The sequence below is a fragment of the Chrysemys picta genome, chromosome 3 (assembly GCF_011386835.1).
Source record: "Chrysemys picta bellii isolate R12L10 chromosome 3, ASM1138683v2, whole genome shotgun sequence".
Taxonomy (NCBI): Eukaryota; Metazoa; Chordata; order Testudines; family Emydidae; genus Chrysemys; species Chrysemys picta.
The window spans coordinates 144,743,481-144,755,607 of NC_088793.1; the positions used below are offsets into that span (position 1 = coordinate 144,743,481).

At 40.0% G+C, this 12,127-nt stretch overlaps 1 protein-coding gene across 6 annotated transcripts in view; it reads right to left on the reverse strand.

The window, feature by feature from the left end:
* Positions 1-746: 746 nt before the first annotated feature.
* Positions 747-12,127, reverse strand: part of HEATR5B (HEAT repeat containing 5B) — an 87,226-nt gene continuing 75,845 nt past the window's right edge. For all 6 annotated transcript variants that reach the window (XM_005296259.5, XM_005296258.5, XM_065590528.1 and 3 more), the window contains 3 exons: positions 10,024-10,175; positions 9,289-9,502; positions 747-2,776 (listed from right to left, as the gene is read on the reverse strand). In XM_005296259.5, coding sequence (XP_005296316.2) covers positions 2,472-2,776; positions 9,289-9,502; positions 10,024-10,175 — 671 coding nt within the window. In that variant the 3' untranslated portion in view covers positions 747-2,471. The remainder of the gene's footprint in view (positions 2,777-9,288; positions 9,503-10,023; positions 10,176-12,127) is intronic.

Below are 12,127 nucleotides of genomic sequence, written 5' to 3' on the forward strand. Positions count from 1 at the left end.
AAGATTTGTTTCTTTGCCTTTTCTGAGTTTCCAGCCATCTTGTTTAGTAAGACATTCAATTCTAACTGGGGAAAAAGTGCTAGGGTAAAAAGACTATTTTAGGGGAATTAGGAGACAACAACAAGAATTCTTGCTGCTAGTTCAGGCAAGGCAGAGAGAAACTGGCAGATAGCTCATGACAGAAGGGAAGACTTGTCCTCAATGCACAACAAAAAAAATCCAGCAATTTCATTGGGGTTCCTACATGTTTGTTGCATGGCACGGATAGGAACCCAGTAAGCATAAACTAACCTGAACCAATCAGAGAAAGCATATCATATTGTTTTTCTCACTTCCAGCTGTTTTACGTGTTCATATGGTTTCTCTAAAAATCTTGCTGTCACATTTTTGAAATTCACCTTCCCTAATGAAATGTTAAAAGGCTTGTATGTTTTTATTCAAATGAGCTTTTAGTGTTTCAGCTTTGAAATTATGAATTATATTGTAAATTTTAATTAACTTAATCACTATGTATAGAAAGGAAGAATAAAGCAAATAATTCTTTGCTGCTACTCTTTCCTCACTTTGGGCTTCATTCTATAAACAGTTCATTACTCTATATGTCTTTACGCTCATGTCTAGTCCTATTGCATTAGTGGAACTAGGTGTGGGAGTAAACATGCATCCTATAGTAACTGTTTGCAGGAAAACAGGGCTCACACCATTCTTTGTGATCTTGAATAATGGTCAAGAACAATTCTGAATTAAAAGCTTTTCTAAACATAACTTTATGTTAAAGAGTTTGCACAAACTAACTGTGACAGGGTGAAAGAGAACTATCCTGTTCTTAGTTAATTGGTTTTAATTACAGTTGATCTTTCCCTTCCCCTTACACAGATGCTCAAAGGAAAGGCTACCACAGTGGCTATTTAGAAGAAAGAGATAGGTAAATGCCTACGGCAAGATCAGAATCCATACATATTTCAGCCAAATATCAATCATACGATTAAATTCTGATTACTACTAATTTCCTATTGTGAGGTTCAAACAATAGAAATTTTAGGATCCACTTCTCAAATTATATAAATAACTTGTACATTGACTTGTTCCAGGAACACCTGAATGGACAACAAAGATGGAGGGATAGAAACATGCCTACATTCATTATGAAAGCCCTATAGGTTGTATGACACAACAAACCTATATAGGAAGGGCCCCTGATTTATGTGGCAAACTGGGAATTCTAAAGCAGTGTAAAAGACATTAAAATTCAGAGATTTCAGCTGACTATTAAAATGGATAGGAACAGAGGCATTAACATATAATTCAATAAAAATACTGTACTTCAGGAAAACAGCACTATTGCATTGAATAAATCAGGACCCTTCCCAGAAATTGTAGGTCTGATATGCACAGAGTATATGGCCTTATGCCGTTCACCTCTTCCTGACTCTAAGAAAGGTGTGTGAGAGCTCTCGCCCCCTCCCTATGGCTGCAGGAAGAAGGTTTTCCACCAGCCCCTTGTGAAGTCTGGCAGGAGAAACAGTCCAATGGCTCCCATTATAGTCAAATCTTGTAGCAGGTAACAGTGCTCTTCCCTCAGAGAATCCAGGCAAAGTAAGCAGAACACTGAACTGTGGAATTTGGGCAGAGTAGGAAAATAGTTTACCACAGGAGCCTTTGCAACAGGCAAATTCCAGAGCCACAGAAATGCAAATGGCATATGGTCCCATTTATAAACCTTATTTCCAATGCATCTTTTTATTTATCTTAGTGAGAGATGGGGGAGGGGGGTTGGTTCTTTGAATCCATTTATTAACTCTCGGGCATGGAAACTGATCTGAAAGAAAGAGATATACCACAAAGTTAATAACATCTTATTTTGACAGCATGTTTGCTTGTTTATCTTGGAAAAGACTGCAATCTTTTCCAGTTCCTGCTTTTTTTGTATTTCATGTGACCTGAAATGAATTATACATCTGATACACCCCAACTTCACTAGGTTTGTGTTTTTTTGTTTTTTAAGAAAAAAGTGATTATTACACCTGAAATTTCCAAAGATAAATAGTAAATACCGAATACTGGTTTCTCCACCCACTCCAACCCTGCTGTGTTAGTGTGCTGGTACAACAGTTGGATAGCATTAACTAGCTTTTAAAAACACTTACATTTGCTAGGTTTGACTCAGTGTTCTAAAAATAAACAACACAATTTAGTAGGACAGATGATACTTTTTTGGTGGATAATTTATAACACAGATTCACAAATATGATCAAACAAATTCAATTTCTTAAAAATTTATATAAATACTTGTAACACTACTTCCCTTATAATGCACAAATTTCAAGTAATTACACATAAAGCTATTAGATTGCCTCTGACATACAAACAATGCAAAATACAAACATATATGCAGTAGCACATAAGGAATGATGTAGTGCTTCTGACTTTTAATTGTAGGTATGATCCCAAAAATAATAACTCAAAATAATTCAAAAAAAGCTAGTTTTAAGTTTAATTGTTGGGACAGAATGTATTGTGGGTGGTGGTTGCCTGGCAGCTGCTTTTGCTTTGCTGGCCTGACTTGCTCGGACTGCAGTTTCTAGACGTATTTTCAATTCAGGAGCAGCTCCCATTACTGTCTTGAAAGCATGAGGGTAGAGGGGACCAATGTGCATTAAATTCTGGAGTGCAAATTCATGAAGATCTTTCGATATTGTAGATGCAGAAGCAAAAGCATTTTCATTCAGTAAATAAGAGATCAGAGTTGGAACTAGAAGAGCAAGCAACTGGACTCCTAAAAGTGAAAGAAGAAAAAAGCATAATAGATTAGAAATAAAAACTATATGGAAAATGAATTGTGGCAATAATACTGTTCCTATAAAAGAGCCATTACAGTCAAAGTTGAAAACAAACACAGCAATAACACTGCTCTACAGCCAAAAGTTGAAAACAAACACAGCAATAACACTGCTCTACAGCCAAAATGCTTCTGAAATAAATGTAGTCAAACTTTACTAATTCTGGGTCACTGAGAACAAAAATGATGCTTAAAATTGTTGATTGGCTCTAGTTTTCAAGATATGCTATTGGGTCAGTATATACGACCCTTGACTTGGGAATGGCGGAGGATAAGTGAGTTATAAAGGGAAGGGATCTCAATTTAAACCAGAAATGACTAAAATACATCTTTGACTGGATCTATGAATAAATCTATGACTGGGTTTGGACAGTACTTGCTTTTTAGGCAAAACAATGAATGATGCAATCTGAAGCTGGTATTGCGTCATACATGACATGAATTGCATCATGTTATTCCTAGAAGTCATGGATGATGCAATCGCAACGAAGCTTACATCACTCTGCTGAACAAATTGCCCTATATCAGCTCTAGAAATCATACAGTGTCGTGCTCTCTTATTTGTCAGTGTTTGATTTTGCAAAGGGACACATTTCTGTTTAGCCAAAGTGAGCAGAGATGCCTTGTACTTGTGTGAACAGTGCAGATAACTTCTGCTATGTTTGTGGTGAAGTGACTTTTGCATCACAAAAGCGCAGTATAACCACTATGGTTAAGAAAGCCTATCACCTTTATTTTGGCTGCAAAATTGGAGATCAGGACAAGAGGTGAGCTCCACACGTATGCTGTAACACTTGTGCAACAAATCTTCGCCAGTGGTTGAACAGGTAAAGAAAATCTATGCCTTTTGCAGTGCCAATGATTTGGAGAGAGCCAACAGATCATACCAGCAATTGTTACTTCTGCATGGTGCCTCCAGTTGGGAAAGGTGTGTCAAAGAAGAAAAAGTGGACTGTGCATTATCCAAACATTCCATCAGCTATATGCCCAGTACCCCATGGAGAAGGACTGCCGGTTCCTGATGCACCAGACTCATTCTCACTTGAGTCAGATGAGGAAGAGGAAGAGGATGAAACTTCTGGTCCTGAACCATCAATGTCACAGGACCCACATTTTCTCCCATCCTCCTCCTCTGAACCACACCTCATAACACAAGGTGAACTGAATGACCTTGTCAGGGATTTGGAACTACCCAAGGGTAAGGCAGAGCTGTTGGGCTCCAGACTACAGCAATGGAATCTCCTGGCAGGTGATGTTAGGGTTTCCATGTTCCGTGACTATCAAAAGGATCTTGTCCCATTCTTCCTCATGGAAGGTGATCTTGTAGCCTGCAACAACATCGATGGTGTGATGGCAGCCCTCAACATCGTTCACGATCCAGATGAGTGGAGACTGTTCATTGATTCATCAAAGACGAGTCTTAAAGCTGTTTTACTGCATAATGGCAACGTTTTGCCATCAATTCCAGTTGGTCATGCAGTCCATATGAAGGAAACCTATGACAACATGAAACAACTTTTGAGGTGCATAAACTATGACCAACATCAGTGGCAGCTTTGTGGCGATTTGAAGGTTGTTGCTCTCTTGCTTGGTCTGCAGACTGGATACACAAAGTACTGCTGTTTTCTCTGCGAATGGGATAGTCGTGCAAGAGATTCCCACTACATCAAGAAAGATTGGCCACTCCGACAGTCATTGGAGCCTGGGAGGAAAAGTGTTCAGCATCCACCACTTGTTGAATCAAGGAAGATTTTGTTACCACCCTTACACATCAAGCTGGGTCTGATGAAGAACTTTGTCAAGGCCTTTGACAAAACACAAGCAGCTTTCAAGTACCTCCGTGGAAAATTTCCAAGGTTAAGTGAAGCTAAGATAAAGGAAGGTGTCTTTGTTGGTCCTCAGATTCGTGAACTTCTTCGAGATAATGCATTTGACCATGCACTGTGTGGCAAGGAAAAGACAGAATGGAAAGCCTTCCAGTTAGTGGCAATAAATTTTCTCGGAAACAACAAGGCAGACAACTACAGGTTGTTGGTGGAAAACCTCCTCAAGGCATACAAAAGCCTTGGTTGCAACATGTCACTAAAGATACATTTTTTGCACTCTCATCTAGATTTTTTTCCCACCGAACTGTGGAGCAGTGAGCGACGAGCACGGCGAGCAATTTCACCAGGGCATTGCAACAATGGAGAGACGCTATCTGGGCAAATGGAGCCCATCAATGCTTGCAGACTATTGCTGGACAGTGACAAGAGATGCTCCATTTAATGAATACAAGAGACAAGCCAAGAAGCGCCGAGTAGACACTGAATAGGACTAAACTATGTACATAATAGTTTTTGCCTTTTGTTTCATAATAAATTTTATTTATATAACCCTTTTGCTGCTTTTTAAAGTGTTACAGAAACAAGACAGGTGAAATATTATCACGTAAAGCATAAACACATGAAAAGACCTAGGTTTACAATTTATGATTAAAACTCTATCTACACAATATACATAGACATAAAATGTAAAAGCTTAAATATCTTAGAAATAGTAGCCAATCAGTTGTTTTAATTGTCATATTTGAATTCAGCACATCAAAATACAGAATAAATAGCACATTTTATCTCTGAAGCAGACGACTTCTCAAAAATTGTAGACCAGTATAATATAATAAAATCAAAGGAGTCTAAGATGCAGAAGACCTTTTTTCAGGACATCCAGTCTTTTTCCTGGCCAGTGTAGGATTTGGCTGTATTCCACATTTCCTAGAGTTTAATACACTTCGGTTCTGTTCCAGCCACTTCACTGGGGAGATTAGTACACAGCCTGATAGTGCTCACTGCTAAATGTGTTAAACTGGTACAGCATCTTGTACCTCAAAGGATCCTACAGGACTTTAAAGATTGAGAAATCACTTCATCTTACTTCTGTAAAGCACCCATCATGGGGAGTATGACATACCAGTTTAGGACACAAAGTGAAGAGTACCTCCATATCAGTTTGAAAATGCAGCAGAGAAATATAAGTATTGGTAGGATAATATAGCTACCATGTATCAGAGGGGTAGCTGTGTTAGTCTGAATCTGTAAAAAGCAACAGAGGGTCTTGTGGCACCTTAAAGACTAACGGAAGTATTGGGAGCATAAGCTTTCATGGGTAAGAACCTCACTTCTTCAGATCCAAGTAATGGAAATCTCCAGAGGCAGGTATAAATCAGTATGGAGATAACGAGGTTAGTTCAATCAGGGAGGGTGAGGTGCTCTGCTAGCAGTTGAGGTGTGAACACCAAGGGAGGAGAAACTGCTTCTGTAGTTGGATAGCCATTCACAGTCTTTGTTTAATCCTGATCTGATGGTGTCAAATTTGCAAATGAACTGGAGCTCAGCAGTTTCTCTTTGGAGTCTGGTCCTGAAGTTTTTTTGCTGTAAGATGGCTACCTTTACATCTGCTATTGTGTGGCCAGGGAGGTTGAAGTGTTCTCCTACAGGTTTTTGTATATTGCCATTCCTGACATCTGACTTGTGTCCATTTATCCTTTTACGTAGTGACTGTCCAGTTTGGCCAATGTACATAGCAGAGGGGCATTGCTGGCATATATAACATTGGTGGACGTGCAGGTGAATGAGCCGGTGATGTTGTAGCTGATCTGGTTAGGTCCTGTGATGGTGTTGCTGGTGTAGATATGTGGGCAGAGTTGGCATCGAGGTTTGTTGCATGGGTTGGTTCCTGAGTTAGAGTTGTTATGGTGCGGTGCGTGGTTGCTGGTGAGAATATGCTTAAGGTTGGCAGGTTGTCTGTGGGCGAGGACTGGCCTGCCTCCCAAGGTCTGTGAAAGAGAGGGATCATTGTCCAGGATGGGTTGTAGATCACTGATGATGCGTTGGAGAGGTTTAAGCTAAGGACTGTAGGTGATGGCCAGTGGAGTTCTGTTGGTTTCTTTTTTGGGCCTGTCTTGTAGCAGGAGTCTTCTGGATACACGTCTGGCTCTGTTGATTTGTTTCTTTATTTCCTTGTGTGGGTATTGTAGTTTTGAGAATGCTTGGTGAAGATCTTGTAGGTGTTGGTCTCTGTCTGAGGGGTTGGAGCAGATGCGATTGTATCTCAGTGCTTGGCTGTAGACGATGGATCGTGTGGTGTGACCGGGGTGGAAGCTGGAGGCATGAAGGTAGATGTAGCGGTCGGTGGGTTTTCGGTATAGGATGGTGTTAATGTGGCCATTGCTTATTTGTACGGTGGTGTCTAGGAAGTGGACCTCCCGTGTAGATTGGTCCAAGCTGAGGTTGATGGTGGGGTGGAAGCTGTTGAAATCATGGTGGAATTCTTCCAGGGTCTCCTTCCCATGGGTCCAGATGATGAAGATGTCATCAATATAGCATAGGTAGAGAAGGGGCATGAGTGGACGAGAGCTGAGGAAGCGTTGTTCCAGGTCAGCCATAAAAATGTTGGCATATTGTGGGGCCATGCGGGTGCCAATAGCGGTGCCACTGGTCTGGAGGTATATATTGTCACCAAATTTGAAATAATTGTGCGTGAGGATAAAGTCATAGAGCTCAGCAGTAAGTTGTGCTGTGTCATCATCAGGGATACTGTTCCTGACAGCTTGTATTCCATCTGTGTGGGGGATGTTTGTGTAGCGAGCCTCTACATCCATGGTGGCTAGGATGGTGTTTTCTGGGAGGTCACCAATGCATTGTAGTTTTCTCAGGAAATCTGTGGTGTCACAGAGATAGCTGGGAGTGCTGGTGGCGTAGGGTCTGAGTAGGGAGTCCACATATCCAAACAGTCCTTCAGTGAGAGTGCCAATGCCCGAGATGATGGGGTGTCCAGGATTTCCAGGTTTGTGGATCGTAGGTAGTAGATAGAATAACCCCGGTCGGGGCTCTAAGGGTATGTTGATTTGTTCCTGTGTTAGTGTAGGGAGCTACCATGTTTGGAATTTGACTAGGACATTGGCATACCTCTTACTCTGAATGTATGGTTTAGTGGTGAGAGTAAGGATTTTATTAATCAGAATTCCTGCATTCTAGACCCAGTCTTTGTCACTGACTCATTCTATGATTTTCAACAAATCACTTATTCTTGTTATGCATCTGTTTCCCTATCTGTAAAATGGGCATACTATTAATCTCTCAAACAGGGGGCTTGAAATGTATTTGTATAGTACTTTGAGAGCCCAAAATAAAACATGCCTTGTAAACACAAAGTAGTAGTATTTATTACCATTACTTTTGTGAAGAGCTTCCTGGTATCTTTAGTGACTACACTTCGTTAGGACCTTAGTTCTACTTTTTGTTTGAAAGATTATACCTCCAATAGAACAGCCCCCTCCCCCCACCTCCGCCCACCCCCCGTGTTGGTGCACTGGTTCAGGAAAGACTCATCTACTAAATTGCCAAGACACTAAAAGTTTCCCATCCAAGTTCTGACAAGCCCAAGTGTGCTTAGCTTGTGAGATCAGATGAGACAGCAACCCAAGGAAGAGACTGTTCTTGGAAAAAAATAAAAAGTAAACTAAAGCAGTCATTGCTGCTGATTTTTTGAATAAATAATTATGTTAGACTATAAATTTTAAGTTTGTAATAAACCTTTTTGGTTAAAAGATTTTTCAGAATATTACTCATTATGTTCTTATATTTTGGGGTAAATGTGAATTGAGCTCTCATGTAAGTAAGGGGACTGATATGTTTGGCTCTAACTAATGTTAACAAAAATCAGACGTTGGACAAATTTCCCCCCATACATTTCTACGAGTCTATCATTTCACACCTGCTCAGCTCAGCTATTCCAAAACCAAAGTGGCTCTTGAGTAAGTGCTGCCAATTGTATGTGGGGTTTTTTGTTTTTAAAATAGATGAATATCACGGGGAATATGTTGAAAACAGTAATCTTATTTACACATATCTCTCGGGTGTCAATCGGTTTCCGAATGCGGATTCATTTTTAACTTAACTGAATTTTAAGATATTATATGAATATTCTTTTCTGCGGAAAGAAAGTGATGTTACTCTCTGCAGACTTGCCCACAATTTCAAACAGCCCTTCCAAACCCAGCATATCTTGTTTCTCAAGATAATCAAATAACTTTGGTGATGGGTGTAGTATAGGTAGAAATACCTAGATAAATAGGCAATAGGTCTACTAAAATGGTCAGTAGTGAAAGAGGTAACAATTGGAGCAGTTCACAGCTCTGTTACTTTTTTCCATATGCAGGCACAAGAAGACAATACTACACCCCATTTAGAAGTTTTCTTTACAACCACAAGAGGTAGGAGTGCTAGCGCAATCCTGGCATACAACAACCCTTGTCATGTAAAGCTATAATACAAGGACAGGTTTTTGCATAATTTCAACCACCATTTTAACTGTATCAGCTCCACTACCAAATCCCTAATTACAACATTCCTGATGTAAAATATTGTATTTCAGAGTTATTAGTGTTCTACAGAAAAAAAGATACTTACTATTCTGCTCCTCACCAAGGGCAACCAATGTTTCAAGGACTTTAATTCCTTCCTGGACTGCTAATAGCTCTGTGTTGCTGATTAGACGGTTACCTTCTACAGCTTTCAGTTTCTCAACCATTATTGGTGCCAATGAATGGATGTATGGAGTTGACAGGGCACGGTTGGTGTGTTGGAATACAGAAAGTAGCAGCTGATAACACTTGGCTTGAACCTAATCAAGATAAATGCAAATCAGATAACTGCATCCCTGAATTGCACACTCAAAATGTGTTTTGTACAAGTAAGTAATATAAACACAAATTTTGTACATACATAAGTAGGAGAATCACTGCAAATTTGGGCCCTAATCTTTATCTATGGAAACAGGAGTAGCATTATGAGAAAGTAATATTAAAATAAACCAGAGAAGGTCTAGATTTTTTTGGCCCAGTGGTCCTTTCCTTCCTAAAATTTCTTACATTAACAAAGATGTAACTTTTATAAATCTATATAAATCAAGAATTTGGCACAAGTAACTTGAAAATCGTACTGCAAAAGTGCCACGTTTTGTTATAATTGCCATTGATGCAATAGATGTGATGGTTAATTTGTTAATTTGACAAGCAGGATCTGGTTACTTTTTGAAGTGAAGAAATTATAGATTTCAGGGAATTCAGAAAATGTAACGTTATTCCTTGTTACTTTGTGTCAAGCATTTAAAATATTGTGCACACTCCCACATGATGAGCTTACCCAAGGATCACAGGAATTCAATGCATTTTTAAATCTGTTAATGCAGCCATTCTGTAAGGACTGCACTCCAATTATTTCTGTACTTGCAGACCAAAGGAAGAGTGCAATCGCTGTAAGCATGCTTACTTCATCAAGAATAGACTTAGTACCCTCTGAAAAACAAAAAGAAAAGCAGGCTGAGCTTATTGTGAAAAGGTTTTGGAGTTTGTACTAGTGTACTAGAATAATTCACAACAAAGAGATGTACCAGAAAAGACTTCAATTACACTCAAATACGTGCCTATTCACCACCACCAGTCACAAATTTTTACTATTAGTGGTAGTGACTGATATAGTTGAGGTTGTTTAAAAGAGAGGATAGGACTAGAGTTAATGATCTTAAACTGCTTAAAACTTCCTGAAATTTCCACCTATGCAGCCAAAATTATTCATGCTTGGTCTCTGACCACAGGTATATTTTTATTGTTTTTAAAGTTTAAGCAAATACAAATATGCTATTTTTGAGCAGAAAGATGGTGGGGGAAAAAACATTATACTGTCCCCATTATACCCAAGTCTCTTGCAAACCCTTTCAAAACAGCCTCTGCAGCTGAAATGGCTGGAATGTAGAAACCTAAAATCTAGATTGGGAGTAGCCTGCACTAAGGAGAAGGGTTCTTTAGTGTTCTGCTGAAAATTAGTTACGATTTGACTGTGTTAATAAGCCTGTTAAAAGCACACCGTCCATTTTACTAAACTGGTGAAGTGTGCAACTTCATTCTGTCCTGAAAAGTGAACTGAAGGCATGCAAACCTTGCCTCAGTGCATGCACCTTGCAAGGAGTTAAATGAAGTCTCCTAAAGTCCACAGAAGGTCTACAATAAGTGCCAGTGGTGCTTGTGGAAGTGGCCCTTGAGCCAAGGTGAAGTTGGGAGAGATAAGTTTGATGAGACATATAACTAAAGAGGCCACTGAAAATTAATATGGGTTTGGCCTGGAAACCTTAATCCAATGATTGTTTCCTCTCAAAGATCTGAAAGGAGGGCATTGTGTAATTATTCTCTTGGCCCTTCAGATTTCACATGACCACTTCTGCCAAACTCTCCCCCCACCCTCCTGTTCAATCTATATTTCAGGCTATTTGGGGGTGTAGTGAGATGGTTTTGGCAGAGATACTCTCGGTAGGTAAATGACATGCATCTCTGGATCTCTCTTTTGGGTCAGACAACATGGATTGTACCGCCTCTTTGTTCTTCTAGGGCAGAGAAGACGCTTGGATTAGAGGAAGCTGATTGAAGTCAGTGCAGACAAGATGGTGATGCTGCTGGTAGGCCAGGAGAAGCATCTAGGGGTTGTGGCAGCGGTATGGTTTTTCCCATTACTGAAAGGGTCACTCAGTCCTTTGTCAAGGAGATTTACAATCTGGAGATGCTTTTGGGTTCTCACTTCTCTTTGATTCCCTGGTGATATCAGTGGCTAGTCTTTTACCCCTCTGTATTATGCTAGACTATATTGTGATCAATTCTCTGATGTGAATTTGCCACAGTCATCCATGCCTTTACTACCTTCACACTGAATTACTGTAGCGCTCACTATGATGATGACTATATGAAGCCTATTATACCGATTCTCTTAAAGCATCACTGGCTTCCAGTTTCCTTGAACAACAATTCCAGGTATTGAGTTTGATCTACTGCATACAGCTCGATACAATTATGGCTCTGACTACCTGAGACACTGGCTCTCTCCCTATGCGCCATTTTGATCGCTGAGATCTGATTCTCTCTGGGCAGGCAGATATTTTGGGGTAAAAGGAAAAGAGGGGCATAATCAAAGAGGATTCCTAGTTTATGGGCGTGGGTGACATGGGGGAGGATGGATTGTCAACAGTAACAGAAAGTGAGGAAGAGTTTGGGAAGGAAGACAAGGAGTTAAGCTGGTTGTGAGACGTCCAGGAGTTTTCAGAGAGACGGGCTGAGATGCAGGATTGGCAGAAGAGAGACAGGTCAGGAATGGAGAGGTAAATTTGTGAGTCAAAGGTACAGAGATGGTAACTGAAGCTGTGTGAGTTGATGAGGTTACCTAAAGAAAATGCACAGAAACAGAAGGTAAGTGTGCTAAGCCC